Source organism: Trichosurus vulpecula, chromosome 4 (assembly GCF_011100635.1).
Source record: "Trichosurus vulpecula isolate mTriVul1 chromosome 4, mTriVul1.pri, whole genome shotgun sequence".
In the NCBI taxonomy this organism is placed as follows: Eukaryota; Metazoa; Chordata; class Mammalia; order Diprotodontia; family Phalangeridae; genus Trichosurus; species Trichosurus vulpecula.
In genome coordinates, this window is record NC_050576.1 from 253,910,971 (window position 1) to 253,928,166 (window position 17,196).

Below are 17,196 nucleotides of genomic sequence, written 5' to 3' on the forward strand. Positions count from 1 at the left end.
TTAGATGGCTGATGAGGTCCCTCCAAAGCTTGAGAGTGACGATCTTTTCACCTGGGTTCAAATCTTGACTCTGACGTAGGACCCTGGCAAGTCCCCCAATTTTCCTAGACTTCAGTTTCTTCCTCTATGGAATGAAGAGATTGGACAAGGAAGCCTGTGAGGGCTCTTCCAGTTTGAAGTCTGTGCTCATTTTCCCCATTACCTTGTGTCATATAAATGTCGGCTATTATTATTGTGTGAATAATAACTTAATTCTGGGAGGAAAAACGTTCTCCTGATTTGAATCAACTGTAAATGCAATCATTGCTTCTATGTTTTCCTTGCAGATGGGTGATTTACAACGACCATAAAGTGTGTGCCTCAGAAAGGCCCCCCAAAGACCTGGGCTACATGTACTTTTACCACAGGATATCAAGCTAGGCCTCCGATATACTCCTTGCCCAGAAGATGCCATATGCCTTCATAATTTGCCAAAAAATAAAAAAAAAATTAGAAAAAAGAAGAAGAGGAAGAAAGACAAAGGAAAAAAGTTGGAACTGCCAAACACCCAGGAATCCGTGTGGTATTTATAGTTTAATTGAAGAGCCCCTTGGCTTTTTAATGCCTTCTGGAGTAGTAGCCGGCAAATTTCTCTTCTGTCATCCTAGACGACTGATTGTTTTCTTTTGGTAAACATCCAAGGAAATGATGTTCAGAAGCTTCTGGATTGCCAATTGGGCGAGCTACCCAAAAGCCAAAAATATGAAAGGGCTTTGCAGTGAATTCTGAGCCCTCGTTGAGCATTGGGGGCCCAGAATAACCGTTAGAGATCTTCACTGAAGCCAATTCATGTTTCCCACTGGCAGGGCCCTGCTGGATCCTAAGAAAGAGCTCCATATTACCTCATATGGAAAAAATAGAGGTGGTCTCACATTGGCCTTAGATTTGACCCCACCCCCATCGCCGCCTAATCACAGATAATAAATTCTGATCTATCTATATGTAATATATTAGAAGATCTGCCATGAAAATATTTTAAATTAGAGTCAATCCAATATTCATAATGTGTGTGTGTGTGTGTGTGTTTGTGTGTGTATGAGAGAGAGAGAGAGACAGAGAGACAGAGACAGAGACAGAGAGAGAGAGAGAGAGAGAGAGAGAGAGAGAGAGACTGACTATCTTGTACAATCCACTTGAGATTCAATGGATGAGTTACTTTAAATGCTGAACCATTTGGTATTGGGTGTGGCCGAAAGAAGCGTCCAAGCCTTTAAAGGGATCTATACCTCAGGAACAATCAGAATTCAGCTTTCCACTTAGATTTCAAGAGTGAAGAGGGGTGTGTCCATTTAGCTGCTATGAGTAATTCCCCTGAATAAGTGACACCCCAGCTCTCCACCACCATGCATTTGTAGCATGCTCTGGTGCTTCGCCCAAGGTGGTGAATTATCACAAGTCTTGCCAAAAGCATGGGCTTAATTTCCTAGTGAAGTGGCTAATTGATCCTCATCAAAGTTTTCTGGTGCATCCTCATGTGTTAGGTCCCCAAGAGCTTGCAGGGCCAATGGTCACAGCCCTCTCTGCCAGAGTATTTCATCAGCCTTTTCCCCTATGTTTTCTGGGTCCTTCTTCTATTTAATCACTCTCCCTTTCTTTCTCCTGGTTCCCTTTCTCTCCTTATTCATTTTGGCCAGCAGAGATCATGGGAACTTTTGGAAGGCGGAGTGAATTCACTGGCTGCTACATTATGAAAAGATCAGTCTGATTATTTCCGTAGGGCAGTATTTGATTAGCAGCCTGGGATCAGATCAGAACCTTTGGGACTATTGGAATTGGTATTAAAGTCATGTGAAACTTGAACTTCTTCTTATGTTCCCTCTGCCTTGCCCCAAGTTTCCAAGGGTATTTCTTACTTATTCCTCCAAGTGAGTTGGGATTGATTGTTCTGGATAAAACATGAGTCCAACTGCACATGTGCTGAATTAGAAACAGCCTTTTGGTAATCAGGACCCAGATATTCCCAAAGGAGGACAGTAACAGGGTGGATCATAGGATTGCAGATTTAGAACTCAGAGGGACCTTAGAGGTCATCTAGTCCAACATCCTTATTTTGCAGAATGAGAAACTGAGGCCCAGAGAGGCGATATGACGATTCAGGTCACACGGCTCTTAAGTGGCAGTGCCTGGATTTGGCTCCAAATCATCAGACTCCAAGTCCAGTGTTCACCATGCTGCATCAGTATGGTGAAATGAGAAAAGCACACCAGGCAAAATGTTGGGAGCCCCAGACTCTGCCCTGCACTGGCTTGGTGGCCTTGGGCAAATCCCTTCACTCTCCCGCACCTCACTTTTCCTCCTATCTCAAATGAGGAGAAGAATGTTTTCCCTCTCTGTTTTGAGGGAGGATGAGATGAAATGATGCTTATCCTGGTACTTTAAAGGGACAAGCCTCTGCAGATGTTAGGTGGCATTGTTAAATCATGATAGGTCCCCACTCCGTTCTCTCCTTTGGTAGTTTCTTTGACTTGAAAGCTATCAATTAAAATTAGGTAGATGGAGAGGATGCCTTCACTTTTTCTATCTGACTTCTTGGTCCAGAGGGTGGTACAGATCTTTAGCTTGGAGGTAGAGGACACAAGTAAATTGCACTCTTAAAACACTTGAAAGTAATAGGGGTCCCTAGGACTAAGTGAATAGCTTTTTTTTTCTCTCTCTCTCTTTCTTTCTCTCTCTCTTTCTTCCTTTCTCTCTCTCCATTTCTTTCTCTCTCTCTTTCTTCCTTCCTTCCTCTTCCTTCCTTCCTCTTCCTTCCTTCCTTCCTTCCTTCCTTCCTTCCTTCCTTCCTTCCTTCCTTCCTTCCTTTCTTCTCTCTTTCTTCTTCCCTTCCTACCTTCCATTCAAAAAAAATTGGTCCAGAGCTGCGATTTCTTCCGCGTGGGAAACTTCTTCCATCAGCAGAGATCAATAATTCTTACTCTTAGAGAGTTGCTTGGGTCCCCCAGAGGTTAAGTGACTTGTCTGTGGCTACACAATTAGTATGTGTCAGAGGAAGGACTTGAACCCAGGACTTCTTGAGAGATGGCATGGGACAGTGGAAAGTGCTCTGGTTTGGGAGTCAGAGGCCTTGGGTTCAAATCCCTTCTCTGTCACTGACTGTGTGACTTTGGGCTAGGCATTTCTTCACCTGTCAAATGAGGATGCTAGACTGCATGACCCCTAAGGTCCTTTAACAGCTGGAATTTATATAGGGTTTAAGGTTTGCTGAGCACTTTACAGATATCGCATTTGATCCTCATAGTAACGCCAGGAAGTAGGTGCTATTATCATACCTGTTTTATAGATGAGGAAACTGAGGCAGAGGTTAGAGTAATTTGTCCAGGGTCACACAGCTAAGTTAGTGAGATCAGATTTGAACTCAGGTCTTCCTGCCTCCAGGCCCAGGGCTCCATCCACCGTGTCACCAAGCTGCCATCATCTTGGAATTTATCCAATCCAAGCCCTTCCTTTTACAGATGAGGAAAGTGAGCCCCAAGGTCACACGACTGCTTAGCAGTACAGCCAAAACCATGACCCAGGTCTGCTTGACTCCTGACCTCAGCCTTTCCCTCTCCTGACTCCCAGACCATAGGTTTGTAGCTGCAGAGCTGGAAGGGCCTTCGGGCATAATCCCATCATAAGAAGGTTGAGGCCCAGCTAGGTTAGGTGACTTCTCTAATGTCACATAAATAGTAACTGTCAAGGAGGAAATTTGAACTTAGATCCTGACTCTGGAGCCAGGGTTCTTTCTCCTCTGCTACCCTGCATAGAGTGGTAGTTCCTTTATGCAACAAAACATTGAGGGGTTAGATTGATTTGGTAGGGGGGCTAGAGAAAGGGAGCCTGGGGAAACTATGCTTGTGAGCTTTTAAATGACAAATGACAAAACATCCAAACTTTTTTTCAAGGTTGTTGTTGAGGATTGAGGTCGTACAATGTAACCAACATTGGACTTGGAGCCAGAAAAGGTTGATTTGGTTTGAACCCTGGTTCTGCCACTGATTCCATGTAAGACCCTGGTCAAGTCACTTCCTCTTTTTGGGGAAGTTGTCTCATCTTTAAAAGGAAGGAGAGGAGGGGTCTGGATGACTGATGTCTAAGCTCCCTTCCAGTGTGGGCCTTGGGATGGGATTCTAATGTCCAAAAGTCAGCATTTTCTGGGGCATAGAGCCAAAGGCCTTGGAACACAGCATGTATATGTTGAATAAAATAGGACATTATACCGCACTATTCTGTGATGTAAAACTTCTTTTTAAAAGCTGTTGATAATGGGGTATAAGGTAAAAGCAGAAAGATGTTCCTTTTCTGCCTGACCCTGCTATTGGGATGTGAGAGCACAAATATTGCTTTTTATCTGCCTTACAAAACAAAGGGCTGTTTCTACAGAGACAGGCTTTATACCTGTCCACTCCTCCTTCCCCCAGCCAGGTCCCAGGATGTGAAATTCTTGATTAGATCAAATACAAGTGGTTTCCTTTTTAGCCTTTTTAAACAAACAAAAACCAAACAAACCCCTCTTAGAATCATCTGAGAAACATGGCAGCTGTCCCAGGAGTAGACTTGGAATGGGCCATCCAACCTTCCACGTGGATACAAAATGAACTTCAACTGGAAACTGGAATTTTGTGTGAGAGACACTCTTAGCACACTGGAACATTTTATGGGTGAGCAAGCATTCTCATCACATGGCTATTGGAAATCTCTTTATGTAAATACCATTTGCTATCCATCTGTGGGGAGAACCAGAGCTACCAAAGAAGGTGCCTCTTTGGAAGACTTCCACTTTCAAGTCGTTATTCTTGACCTAAGGAGGAGGCAGAGTGGAGAAGTGGGAAGACCACTACATTTGGAGTTTGATGATCTTGATTTGAATCTTGGTTCTGCTAACTCTTACTTCAGTGACCCTGGGCAAGCCTTCCAATCTTTGGGCTTCAGTTTCTGCAGTGCATCATATATTTCACCTTTGCCTCAAGGCAGTGGAAAGAACATTGGGTTTGGAGTTAGAAGACCCATGTTCCAACCTTGTACAAGTCACTTAATTTCTCCAGGCCTCAGTTTCCTCATCTGTAATATGAGGGGGTTGGACTAGATGACCTCTGAGGTCTCTTCTAGCTCCAGATTTTTAATCTCATCTGACTTATAAACCCACAGCAAACTAGGAATCTATTTTGATCTTATGTGATGTATTAATGGTCTCTTTAAAAGAGGGAGGGAAATAGAAAAAAATTCAACAAACATCTATTAAACACCGACTGTGTGCTGAGCAAATAGGTAGATTCCTCTTTTAGTCACTTAATAGGACATCCAAGGTGCTTCATTGTATTAGGTTTTTTAATGAAGATCTGTAATGTGAGACTAAGGCTGGGTGCCATGGGGAAGGGTGGCTATTATTATTGGTTGTTTCCAAGTTCTGGGGCTTGGTGTTTGTTCTTTCCCACTAATAGAATGGAAGCTCCTTGTGGGCAGGGCCTGTTTTATTTTTGGCTTTGTGTCCCCAGTGCCTAGCATAGTGCTTGGCAAAGAGTAGGTGTTTAATAAATATTTGTTGAATTGAAGACATCTCAGCATCTGCCTTATTTACAGGACCTTGTCAGCATACCACTTAACCCTGAAAAAGAGTTTTCCCCACACCCTCTCCCTTCTCCCCCAACTCTCCCAGATCCAAGGAAAAATACCCAGAAAAGTACAGATCCTGCCTCTCGAGCATCAGAAGAATGTCTTAAACTACACTGAGATTTCAAATATTCTATACTAAATCGTGTCTTTGGCATGGAGATGGATGGGTTTTCCATTCAACAGAAAAGTCACTATAAAATCATCAGGGCTGTTGCCATGGATGATTCATGGAGACATGGGAAGTTCACATTCTCCAGAGCCACATGTCATCATGGTGTTCATTGGAATGGGATTCCCTTAAGCTTCACAATCTGGGAGGAAGGGAGAAATTTGACCTGTAGAAACAGAGGCTGCATATCATTTCCCTGAAAGTTTCTTGCCCATTTTTATTCCCTCTTTAAAAATAGAAAGTATATCACCATCCTCAACAATATTAATCATCATAAAGGCAGCATTTGGAACCTACAAAACCTGGATTTGAGTCTCACCTCTGACATCCTGATTTTGAGATTCTGGGCAAGTCACAACTTCCAGTGCCCCCAGGAAACTCTCTAAGATATGGATAGATTTCAGGGCTTCTGTAAACATGGATGAGCCAAAAAATTTACACATTTATTTTCACTAACTTCTAACTAAAATGTAGCATTCACTTCAATTATGGATTAAAAAATTATTCTGAGGAGTCCATAGGCTTCGCCAGACTCCCAAAGGAGTCCATGGCACAAAAAGGTTAAGAACCTCCGTTGTAAAGTCAACAAGCAGGAAGGATGCAAATACAAAGACAGTTCCTGCCCTCGATGAGCTTACATGTTAATAAGGGAGGATAATAGGCAAAAGGAGGTGAAGTGTGAGGGAGATACCCACTCTAGGGCATGGTGAAGTCTGGTGAAGTCCAGAGAGTCAGAAGAAGAGCCTAAGGGAAGAAGCCCTAAGGGAAATGACATATGGCCAACTTGGACCCTTCCTCAAAATGGAGGTTCTGGAAAGAATTCACCAATGGGAAAGAGGGGCTGCAGGGGTGGAAGGATGTTCCAGGGTGAGATGGAAGCTGAGGAATGGTGGTGAAGTCAGGAGACTGGAACTTTTAGTTGTAGAGAGCTAACCTGCATTGGTAGAGGGAATTTTCTCATCTGAAAGTTTCTTATATCAGCAAAATCACAGGTCCAGATCCTATCTCAATAATCATAATTATGCCTTACATTTATATAGCACTTTAAAGTTTGCAAAGCACTGTGCATTTTGTATCTGACTTGATCCTCACACAAATCCTTGTGAGGTGCTGGCAGTCCCATTTTACAGATGAGGAAATGGAGTCTCACCAACTGGAAAATGTTGGAGGTGGAATTTGAGTTGAGGTCTTCCTGATTCTAAATACTGTTCACTCTTCACTATGCTGACTAGAGACCCCTTCTCAGGATAATGTTTGTAAATGAAAAAAATACACAGGATTAAGAAGAAAACCAATTATAATTAAATTATCAAAATATTATGAGCACAAGTTCAAGGGTACCAGGTTAGGGATCCTTTCCAAGGTACAAACTCAAAGAGAAATGCATTGATGGAGAAAGTCCTCATAATAACACTCCCGACAACTGAACAAAAATGACAAATCTTTTCAGTACAAAAATGACAAATCTTTTCAGCATAAATTTTAAAATAAAATGGAAAGCAAACCAAAAATAAAGTCTATACACCACTACAAATCAACCCTCAGCTAAGGCTAGGACCAGCACCTGTTTGTCATAATTTTAAGTATCTTTCATAGGTTGTGGGAGTTTGCCACCTGAGTGCATCTGTTCCCAGGGGCTCCTTTGTGGCTTCCATGCTCAGACAATCTTCTACCAGTTTATTTTCTACTGGATTCAGGGAAACTACCAAGCCCATAGTAGCTGTTTGGGGTATCTGACCAGCCCTTGTGCTAATAAACAGGAGCTCCTTTCTGTTTGATCTTTGCTTGTTGGGGTTTGTGGCTATATTTGGGAAGAGTGGATTCTGTCCAGTACCACTCATAATCATTTGCTTGATATGGCCCCACGGATGTTTTGGAAGTGTTTACTATGATGGAAAGGGATATGTGATCTCTAGTTCAAATGTTTTAAATTAAAAGCTATTCTTACATCTTCATAAGCTTTGGCTGTTTTTCTTTTCTTTCTAAACAATAACTGGCATTTCAGTTACATAGTGCCAGCTAGGTTGGGTGGTGGATTGAGTCAGGATCTGGAGTCAGGAAGACAGTTCAAATTTAGGCTCAGACACTTACTGCCTGTGTGACCTTGGGTGAGTCACTTAACTTCTGCTGGCGCTGTTTCCTCAAATGTAAAATGAGAACACAATAACATTTACCTGCCAGGGTTGTTGTGAGCATCAAATGAGATAATATTTTAAAATCACTTTGCAAACCTTAAAGCACTATATAAATGCCCTTCTTCTTCTTCTTCTTCTTCCTCCTCCTCCTCCTCCTTCTCTCTCTCTTTTTTCTTCCCCTCCTCCTCCTTTTCCTCCCTCTTCCTCTCCTTCTTTTCCTCCTCCTTTTTATCCTCACCTAGGGCATGAGAAAGTTGAATGAAATGGCCCCTTGTGTCCTTTCCAGCTCCAAATGTATGATCCTATGTCACTACGATTAAGACAAAAGATGACAAAGAAATTTAAAAAAGAAAAAGAAAAACAGTCCCTGCCCTCAAGGAATTTATTTTTCTATTGGAGAGGTGACTTCCAAAGGGTGCTTTGGAAAAACTGATTCTGAGGATAGACGTTTATCTTCAGGGGGCCTAGTGTTGCCAGCTAAGTCCCAGCAAGTGTTCTTAGCTTCTACTCACAATGCAAAGTCAGCCCTTTGTAGGTGGTTACCCTTGTGACCATGAACCTATAGATCCAGAACCCCTGAGGACTCTGCCATTGATGTTGAGTTCCATACCAGGGGAGGAGAGCTCTTTCTCAACCTATCCCTGATTCTAGATGCTTTCAGCTCCTGGTGTCTGTCTCCGTGAAGATAGAGGTAGCATCAGCAGTTACTGCTGTAAGAAGTGAAGGGTCTCCAGGGAACAGTGGTTTTTAAAATTATACTATTGGAACCTGTCAGCATTTCCATTGTGAGACACACTCTTCAGGTCATAGGAATGCTGCTATTAGAAATCTAGCATAAACCTAGCAGTCACCCCAGTTAAAAATGTTTCATTCGAAGCAACATTAAATGTCATTATAAACAACTATACTTGATTAATAACTACTTACATTTAAATCGATTATTTTCAGTGTATGAGTTCTCTGTTTTCCCTCTGTCTCTTATTAGGATTCTTTGCCAACTAATGAATCAACAATCAACCGCTATTTACTAAACTCATACTATGTCCCAGACATTAAGCTTTTTCCATTCATTATTTTCCATTTTCCTCATATAATCATGGGTTTAAAGAATTAATTTCATTTTTCTGATTAACAATTTATTTCTTGCTTTTCCTCTTCCCCTTCCCATTGGGAAAAAGAAGAAAACCAAAATATCTGCAGCAAATCTGCAGAATCAAGGAAAGCAAATTTCCAAACTGGCCATAATATGTCTCATATATCCCCAAAATATGTCTCATTCTGCCTTTTGAGTCCATTACCTATCTCTCTATTTGAAGATGGGGAGTGTGCTTCATCATCAGTCCTCTGGTCGGTCATTGCACTGATCAGAGTTCATTAGTCATTCAAAGATGTCTTTAAAATGTTGTTATTTTGTTCACTTTACTCTGCATCAGTTCTTAAGTCTTCCCAGGTTTTTCTGAAACCATCCTTTTTTACTTATATCTCACAGCACAATAGTAACCTGTTACATTCATATACTGTGATTTATTTGTCCATTCCCCATTTGTTGGGCACCCCCTTGGTTTTCAGTTCTTTGCCACCATGAAAAGAGCTGCCTTAGACATTTTTATGCATATTGAATCTTCTCCTTTTCCTGTGATCTTTTTGGGATATAGGTATAGTAGTGGTATCCTGGGTCAAAGGGTTTGCATGGTTTAGTATTTTAGGACAACAGATTTAGAGCTAATTAAAGCCATCCAGCCCCACTTCATTTTATAGGTGAGGAAACTAACACCTAGAGAAGGAAAGTGATTTGTCCAAGGACACACAGGTAGAAAGTGACAGGGGCAGAATCATCTCAGGTACCCCATTCTTCCAGTCCTTTTATCACTTTGCATTATTTCATAAAACTCTTTCCTGATTTTCGGTATTGTTCCTCCTTGTCCAGTTTAATTGCTATATAGAATTCTATTACATTAAGTTTGCCACAATTTATTTAATGATTCTCCTCTCATTGGATATTTAGATTGCTTCCAGGTTTTGTTTTTAATTATCATTATTATTTTAATCTTACAATCACATATAAAGCTGCTTTGAATATCAGTGAACAGATGGCTCTTTCTTTGTTTTGGATAACATGTTCAGGGTATATTCTTTAAATTGGGATTATTGCATCAAAGATGACGATCATTTTTGTAACCTTTAAACAGTCGCCACGAATCAGGATTAAAAAGCCATCCAAAAAGACATGGAGGTAGCTTCAGCATTTCTCCGAGTGCCCAAGGAGGAAATGAGAAAGTGATGTATGGCTTCTGATCTAGCAAACTTTTTTTCCATTTACTTTTTAGGAAACTGTTAGCAAGCCAGCTGTTCCTCATGTTCAGTCACTGCTTTCTACAATGTTTCTTAATTAAGCAAATCAAGACTCCAGCCATGTATATGTGCTCTCTGAGTTGATAGTTTCTATTTCATTTGTTGCTCTGCTGCTGATCTGATATTGGACAAGTTTCATGGGAAATTAACAAGTAGAAATGGGAGCTTATCTTTTCCTTCCTCGCTAGTCTTGGTTTTAAACAGTACTTTTGTTTGCCACCCCTCACTTTTTGTTGTTACTGTTGAGTAAGAAATGTCTCATTGGGATCTATCTCCCACATACATTCATATACATATAGATATGTGGGTGTATATATATACATATATGTATATGTGTGTATATATATAATATATATTTATATAATATATATTTGTATACACACACCAAAGCATTTATTTCAACAATTTTTCTTTCCCACTAACCACATTACAGATGTGCAAACTCATGCCGGAAAATAATAATTTTTCTATAGTGCTTTAATATTAGCAAAAGACTATATGCATTATCTCATTCAATCTTTCTGACAACCCTATGAGGTGGGGACTGCAGGGACTTATTACCATTTTACAAGTGAGGAAAACAAGATCAGAGAGGCTCAGTAATTTGCCCATGGTCACATAGTTAGGAATCACCAGAGGCCGTCAGGGCTTTTTCTATTTGATGCCAATGCTGTTTTCTAACCCTATCAGATTCATACTGGACCCCTTTAATTTCTTCTTAAGGCTGATCAGTGTCTTATCTTTTCCCTTCCCTAACCACTTCCAACCCTCTATCCCTCCCCAGCAGTGGGCATAGTGCTTCACATTCCTCCTTTAACAATCAACTGCTTATGCAGCAGGAAGGATGGACTGAGATCACTGGTAACAAATAGGATGGAAAGAAGAAGCACAATTGGCTTCTAACGCTTTCTGCCCCACCCCCACCCCATGTAGCCTGTCATAGTAATATCTTTAAAACCCTACTTTTTGGGTTACTCACATGGTGAGATCGAGGAATAACAGATGTACCCAAGAGGGCCCCCAGAACATTGGGTAGACCCCTTTCCCCTGATGGATTTATGAGAGGTCATGGAGAAGAGTCTCAGAGGGTAAGTAGGTATGAATTTGTTTCAATCTGTCTTATTTGGACAGATCCATTGGAATAAAGCATTGGCCACTGTCGCACTGCTACTTTCCTGCTCCATACCAGAGATATTCAGTGGTTCCCAACTGCCTACTCCAGTCATTTAAAAGTTCTCTATTCAAACCACTTTCTGGGCTTGTCTCCCGCTACTGCTTTCCCTGAATTTTCTCCTCCAATCAAATTAGTCTGTTTGCCATTTCCAGAACATGCTCATTTTCCTCAGCCTCTGTGCCTGTTCCTAAATTCTCCCTGTGTGCACCAGCTTCCTTATCTCAAGTCCCACTTCCTTCATGAAGCCTTCCCTGATCACCCCAGCTGAAAGTGAGCTTCTCTTACTCCTAGAGTCCCCCAGTCACCCTCCACTGCCCGCTCTTATAGGGAACATTTATTCTTTGTAATGCTGTTTTGGATGTGTGAATGTGTGTTTGTGTATCCATCAACACCCACATACCCATACACCCACTGCCTATGGTATGATTGATTTTTGGGGTGTGAATGTCACTTAAACTCTTACAATCTCTAGGGTTGAAATTCAAGGCCTCTCTAAGCCCTATATCTATCATTCTTCAAAGATATTTTCTTTTGGAGGCAATTGGGAGTAAGTGACTTGCCCAGGGTCACATAGCTAGTAAGTGTCCGAGGTTGGATTTGAACTCACGTCCTCCTGACTCCAAGGGCCAGTGCTCTATCCATTGCACCACCTAGCTGATCCCTTCAAAGGTATTTTCAAATGGACTCTCTGACAGGATGAACTCTGTCCCTTCCCCCCTTGCCCATCTCGATTTCCCTCCTCTGGATGGCATCTGATTGAAAGGGATATTTAATAGTCTGGTATCAGGAAATTATAAAATTGAGGCTGGAAAGAACCTCACAGGTCATGAAGTCCATCTTCTTCCCTTTAATGAAGGGAGAACTGAGGTCCAGAGGGTTGAAGGGAGTCATGGAAGTTAATAAGATCACAGAGTTAGTAGGGAGCAGAGCCAGGATTTGAACCCAGTTCTAAAGACTACAAATCCAACCCATTTTCTTCTGTACTATGCCAAGAGTCCCCATTTTGTAAGCAACAGTTTTGCTTCTCAATCTCTTTCACGAGATCCTCAAACACCACTTGAAGCCACAGATAAAGTTTATTTGAAAACATACTTAAAAATCACACAGATATAAATACCATTTAGTAATGTTGAAAAAAAGAAGAGGAAGGCATGCCTCTGATAATAGTACAAAAATACTACATTAGCATTAGTGCTTTGCAAAGGAATAAATGAAACACATAGATAGAGAAACAGGTCATTTTTTGTGAGTAATTGTATCCTAAAGAGCGGTATTCACTCGCCACAGATCTGGGCTCACCTATGTGATTAATATCTCATGAAATATACAGATGCAGGATCACCTAGGCTGAGGAAGGGGTTGCCTTTAACCCTCCATATTCCTTCAGTTGACTTAGAGATCCCTTAACTGGGGTCCATATTATTGTTAGAAATGGAATGTAAACATTTCAATGTCACTTTTTCTTTGCTATATGTGTGGGCAGAAAACCAGAGCCCAAAGCTGGTACAAGAGGTGTGTTCCCACCCTCTTGAGCATGAGGGAAAAGCAGCAGAGGCAGCAGCATGTCTTTCAAAACTATATATTTGTTGATTAGTCTAGAGAGGCAATATTGATAGATATACAAAATATATTATAAACATCTTGTTCTTTCTAAATGTGTAATAAATGCTTGTTATAGATAGTAAAAAGGTGCCTAAATTGGACAATTGGTTTTCTACCCCCCAACCAATGTAAACAAATTCTGGTGATAGAGAATGAAGAGATTTGGGGTCCTATGGAAAAGGGAGACAAGCGGAAGGAAATCAATGACCCTTTCGGTTCTTTGTGTTTTGTGGCCATTCTTAGTGAGTTCTGTTCCTGCTCTCCAGTATTTGCATGCAGTACAAAACTGTGAGGTTATCCATTCAGAGAACATAAGAGATCTTAGTGATATGTGCTCCCTGGCTCCCATTCCCAAAATGACAAGGTGAGTATGTATATCCCCATTTCTTTTCTCTCCATTATACATTCTTCCCTCTGAATAAAGTAAAGGGGAAGGAAGAAAAATTTTTTTTATATTTGTGATAAAATTTTGTGAAGATTTCTGTAGATGGTCTATTGAGACTTCCAGATTCTTGCTAAGACATGGACTAAAAGCCAAGTTGGTTGGCTTTCTCCCTTGGAGAAGCTCCCTAGGAAACAGTCCTAAGCCAGAAGCACCCTTTTTTCAAAGTAACAGCTCAATTCCGCAAGCATTTATTAAGCACTGTGCCAGGCACTATGCTAGGCACTGGGGATAGAAAGAGGAAAAATAAAAAATGAAATAGATCTTGCCCTCAAGGATCTTATGTTCTATTAGGACATAGGAACTCTTCTTACCCATGTTTCTTCCCATAAGATGTTACCATGCTACCATCAAGAAGATACCGAAAGCTTTGTTTAAAGTAAAGAACCAAAAGATAATTGATTATATACCTCCTGTTTTTCTTAATTTTGTATCTTAATTTTCAATTAAATAGATTAAACCCAATCACAGAAAATTTTAAAAATTAAAAAAACCCTTTTAATCCTTAATTTGGAGGGGGCAACATATTTGGTGGTGGGATGCTTACAAGGCTATGTTCAATATTGAAGTCTTTGAGTTTCCTTTTACTGAGCATTACTGTTTCTGTTTGATAGCTGGAAAATAGCTTGTTTCCTTGCCATTGCAGGGGGCACACTTGGTGGTGCTTTGTATATAAAACAGCTAGGAGTTAACGTGATGAACAGTGTAGAGAGCTCTTGGAGAAGGCCCAATTTTCCTGACCCCTCCTGGAATGCACTGTTTTCAGACATTCTGACAGAAGGTTGCTCACCAGGGGCTCATAGACCCAGCTAATAAGAGCTGACATTTCTAGAATGTGTAAAGGTTTGTAGAGCACCCAACATACATAATCCAGCTTCTATAGCTGCCAGGGCCAGCCCCTGTAATCCATCTGGAAGTCGTCATAGAAATGGAAAGGGCTTGTTATCTGGTGACAGTTTTCATCTGTGGCCCCCAAGCCCCGACCTCTCCACCTGGTGAGGAGTTACATTACTCAGAAAGGCCCTGAGAATGCCACTCTAACAGTACATCACCTCTCAGAAGTGGAAATGGAGTCAGAAATGCCAAGCATGGAGCATTCTGGATTGTGACCGTCAGTGAGCTTGGATATCTGGTAGCATTCAAAGTCATCAGAGCTTCTGGTCTGACATCTGACATTTGTAGAGGTCATTGCCAGAGGTCTGTACACGTTTAAAGCCCCTGTGTTCTTGAGGGCCTGCCTGGCCCTGGATGCAACACAGTGGGAAACCAGATGTGAGGATGACCTATGAAGGGTAGTGTGAGTGAACCATTGTGAGACCATCCAAAGGGTATCCTTACATGGAAAGCAAATGTGGAAGAGAAGACATAGTGTTTGTTTGTACCAATGTCTCCTAATGACCTGGTTTAGGAGTGAGAAAAAAAATGAACTAACCTAGAAGTTGACGTCATGCACTCTGTAAATTTACATTCAGTTCAGTTAAGTTACTTTGCATGCTTTGGTTAATATGTGAGTAGGTTGGTGTGCAAATACTAATGCATGCAATATTTTTGTACCTGAGGTTATATGCTTTATTGTCAAAAATCCCCTTTGTTAGAAACCATATGTCATTGTCCATCTACGAACGTTCTTTAAAAATATAGATTATATATATTTATTAGTTCAAAATGTTAGTTTCATTTTAGCTGGAGTATAAATACTGTGATGACAAGGAAACTGGATCATAGTAAATTTAGGACAAGGGGGTGAAATTGAAAATATTTTACAAAGTTGAAATTATGTTTATATATCTGTGCATGCTTGCACATACGTGTTGTGGTCTATAAAATGAAAGGCCTTCTAAGCAAGAGGACACGAGTCCACCCAGCATTCAGAGTACCCTGTTATCCAAAAGGCTCTAGAATCATTAGGATGTATGCCAAGTAGGAGGGAAAAAATTTACACAGAATTCCATCTGATCCCATGGTGCTGCCCTCAAGGGGGGTGGATATGCAATTAATATGGGAGAAGGGTGAAATCTACTTTGACTCTTCTATTCCTAAAGAAGTGATCGAGGTGTGGCTGGAGAGTCTATTCACCCCATTCTAGCTAGGGCATGGCCAGCCATGATTGCAGTCTGATCTCATTGGTTAGGGATGGTATGCAAAAAAATTTATCTGGCCCCATGGTCCACACATGGCAGCAAGAAACATGATGAGATTTTTCCCTTTCAGAGTGGAAGACAGAACCAAGCAAAATCAGCTAACATTATGAGCCTTCCAGTGAAGCATGATTCAGATGTCACCATGCCTGAAGGAAATCCAGGTATTGCCAGTGGGCCTTTATGAAAAGAGTCCATCAGGATAGAAAACATTGTTCATAGTCTCCTAAAGGAGTTCCATGGTCGCCAAGATTTTGCCTTCCTTTCAGGTGCAACAGGAAACGATCTAGAGAAGAATGTGAGGTGAATGACCAGAGGAGGGGGTTCTTTATATGTCCTCATTCTTCCTTCTCATCTTATTCCTACCCTTCCTCTTCATCCTTTTATTCCTCTTCCTACTTCTAGTCTTCTTTTCCTCTTCCTCTTTTTCTTTTCTCCTCCCCTCATTCTTCTTTCCTCTGAGCCTAATCTTTCTATTCATCCTTCTTTTCCTCCTTTCTCTTTTCTTCTTGTCTTTCTGTTGCTCATTCTTTCTCCTCTTTCTCCTATTCTTCTTTCTCTTATTCTTCCTCCTATTCTCTCTCTTCTTCCTGCTACTACTGTTCTTCTGCTCTCCCTTTTCTTTTCTCAGTCTTGCTTTTCTCTAATTTTTGTTCTCTTCTTCTTCTTTTCTTTTCTTCTTTTTCTTTTTTCTACTCCAACTTTTCCCATTTCTTTGCCTTCTCTTATTCTTACTTCTTGCTTATTTTTGCTCCTTTCTTTCTTCTCACCTTACTCCTCCTCTTGTTCTCCCTCCTGTTCCTATTCCTTTTTCTCCTATTTCATTCTTCTTTTATCCTTGCTATATTATTTTCTTCCTCTTCTTATCCCTCTTTGCTCTGTTCTTTCTTTGTTTTTTTCTTCTTCTTTCCTAATCAATATTATCACAATATTGGTAAATACTTTGAATCATTAAATACTTTAGAAGAGGCAGAAACAGCTCCCATTCCAACTAGAACTAACTCATTTGACTCAGCACACTTTATAAGCATTCTATGCATTTTCTCCTCAAATAACTGACAAATTCAGCACCTGTGAGAAACTACAACAGACTATTCCATGGTCGGGTAGGATGATACCACCAAGTAATACCCCTAAGGGTAAGGTCAACTACTATGCTTAGAAATATAAAGAAATAGCTACACAAACACAGGGTCCTCTTTTCAGAGGCCAAACAATTCCAATTGGAAGGACATTCAGGACCCAAAAACTTGTCTTCAAAAAGAAAAGAAATTTGAATGGCATCCTGCTACCTGATATGGATCTCATGTTGAAGACATTTCTGGTTTAAAAGAAACCTGAATATACATTTTAAAGAGGCTACGCATATAGGTAAGCCCATGGTAATGTCATACTTAATTTTGGGGATTCTGTAAATATCTGCCATATGCTACATGAATTATGTAGAAAATATAATTTGAACATGTGTCTCTCATGTATTTGTATCATCATTCTGGACATGCTAGTAGACACAGTTCTCTAAAATCTCTGTATTTTGTGAACATTGAGTAAAT

At 40.7% G+C, this 17,196-nt stretch overlaps 1 protein-coding gene across 2 annotated transcripts in view; it reads left to right on the forward strand.

Moving 5' to 3' along the window:
- The window catches only part of USP13 (ubiquitin specific peptidase 13), a 138,621-nt gene extending 137,602 nt beyond the window's left edge, over positions 1–1,019 (forward strand). For both annotated transcript variants that reach the window (XM_036757748.1, XM_036757747.1), the window contains one exon: positions 327–1,019. In XM_036757748.1, coding sequence (XP_036613643.1) covers positions 327–420 — 94 coding nt within the window. In that variant the 3' untranslated portion in view covers positions 421–1,019. The remainder of the gene's footprint in view (positions 1–326) is intronic.
- The last annotated feature ends 16,177 nt before the right edge of the window (positions 1,020–17,196 follow it).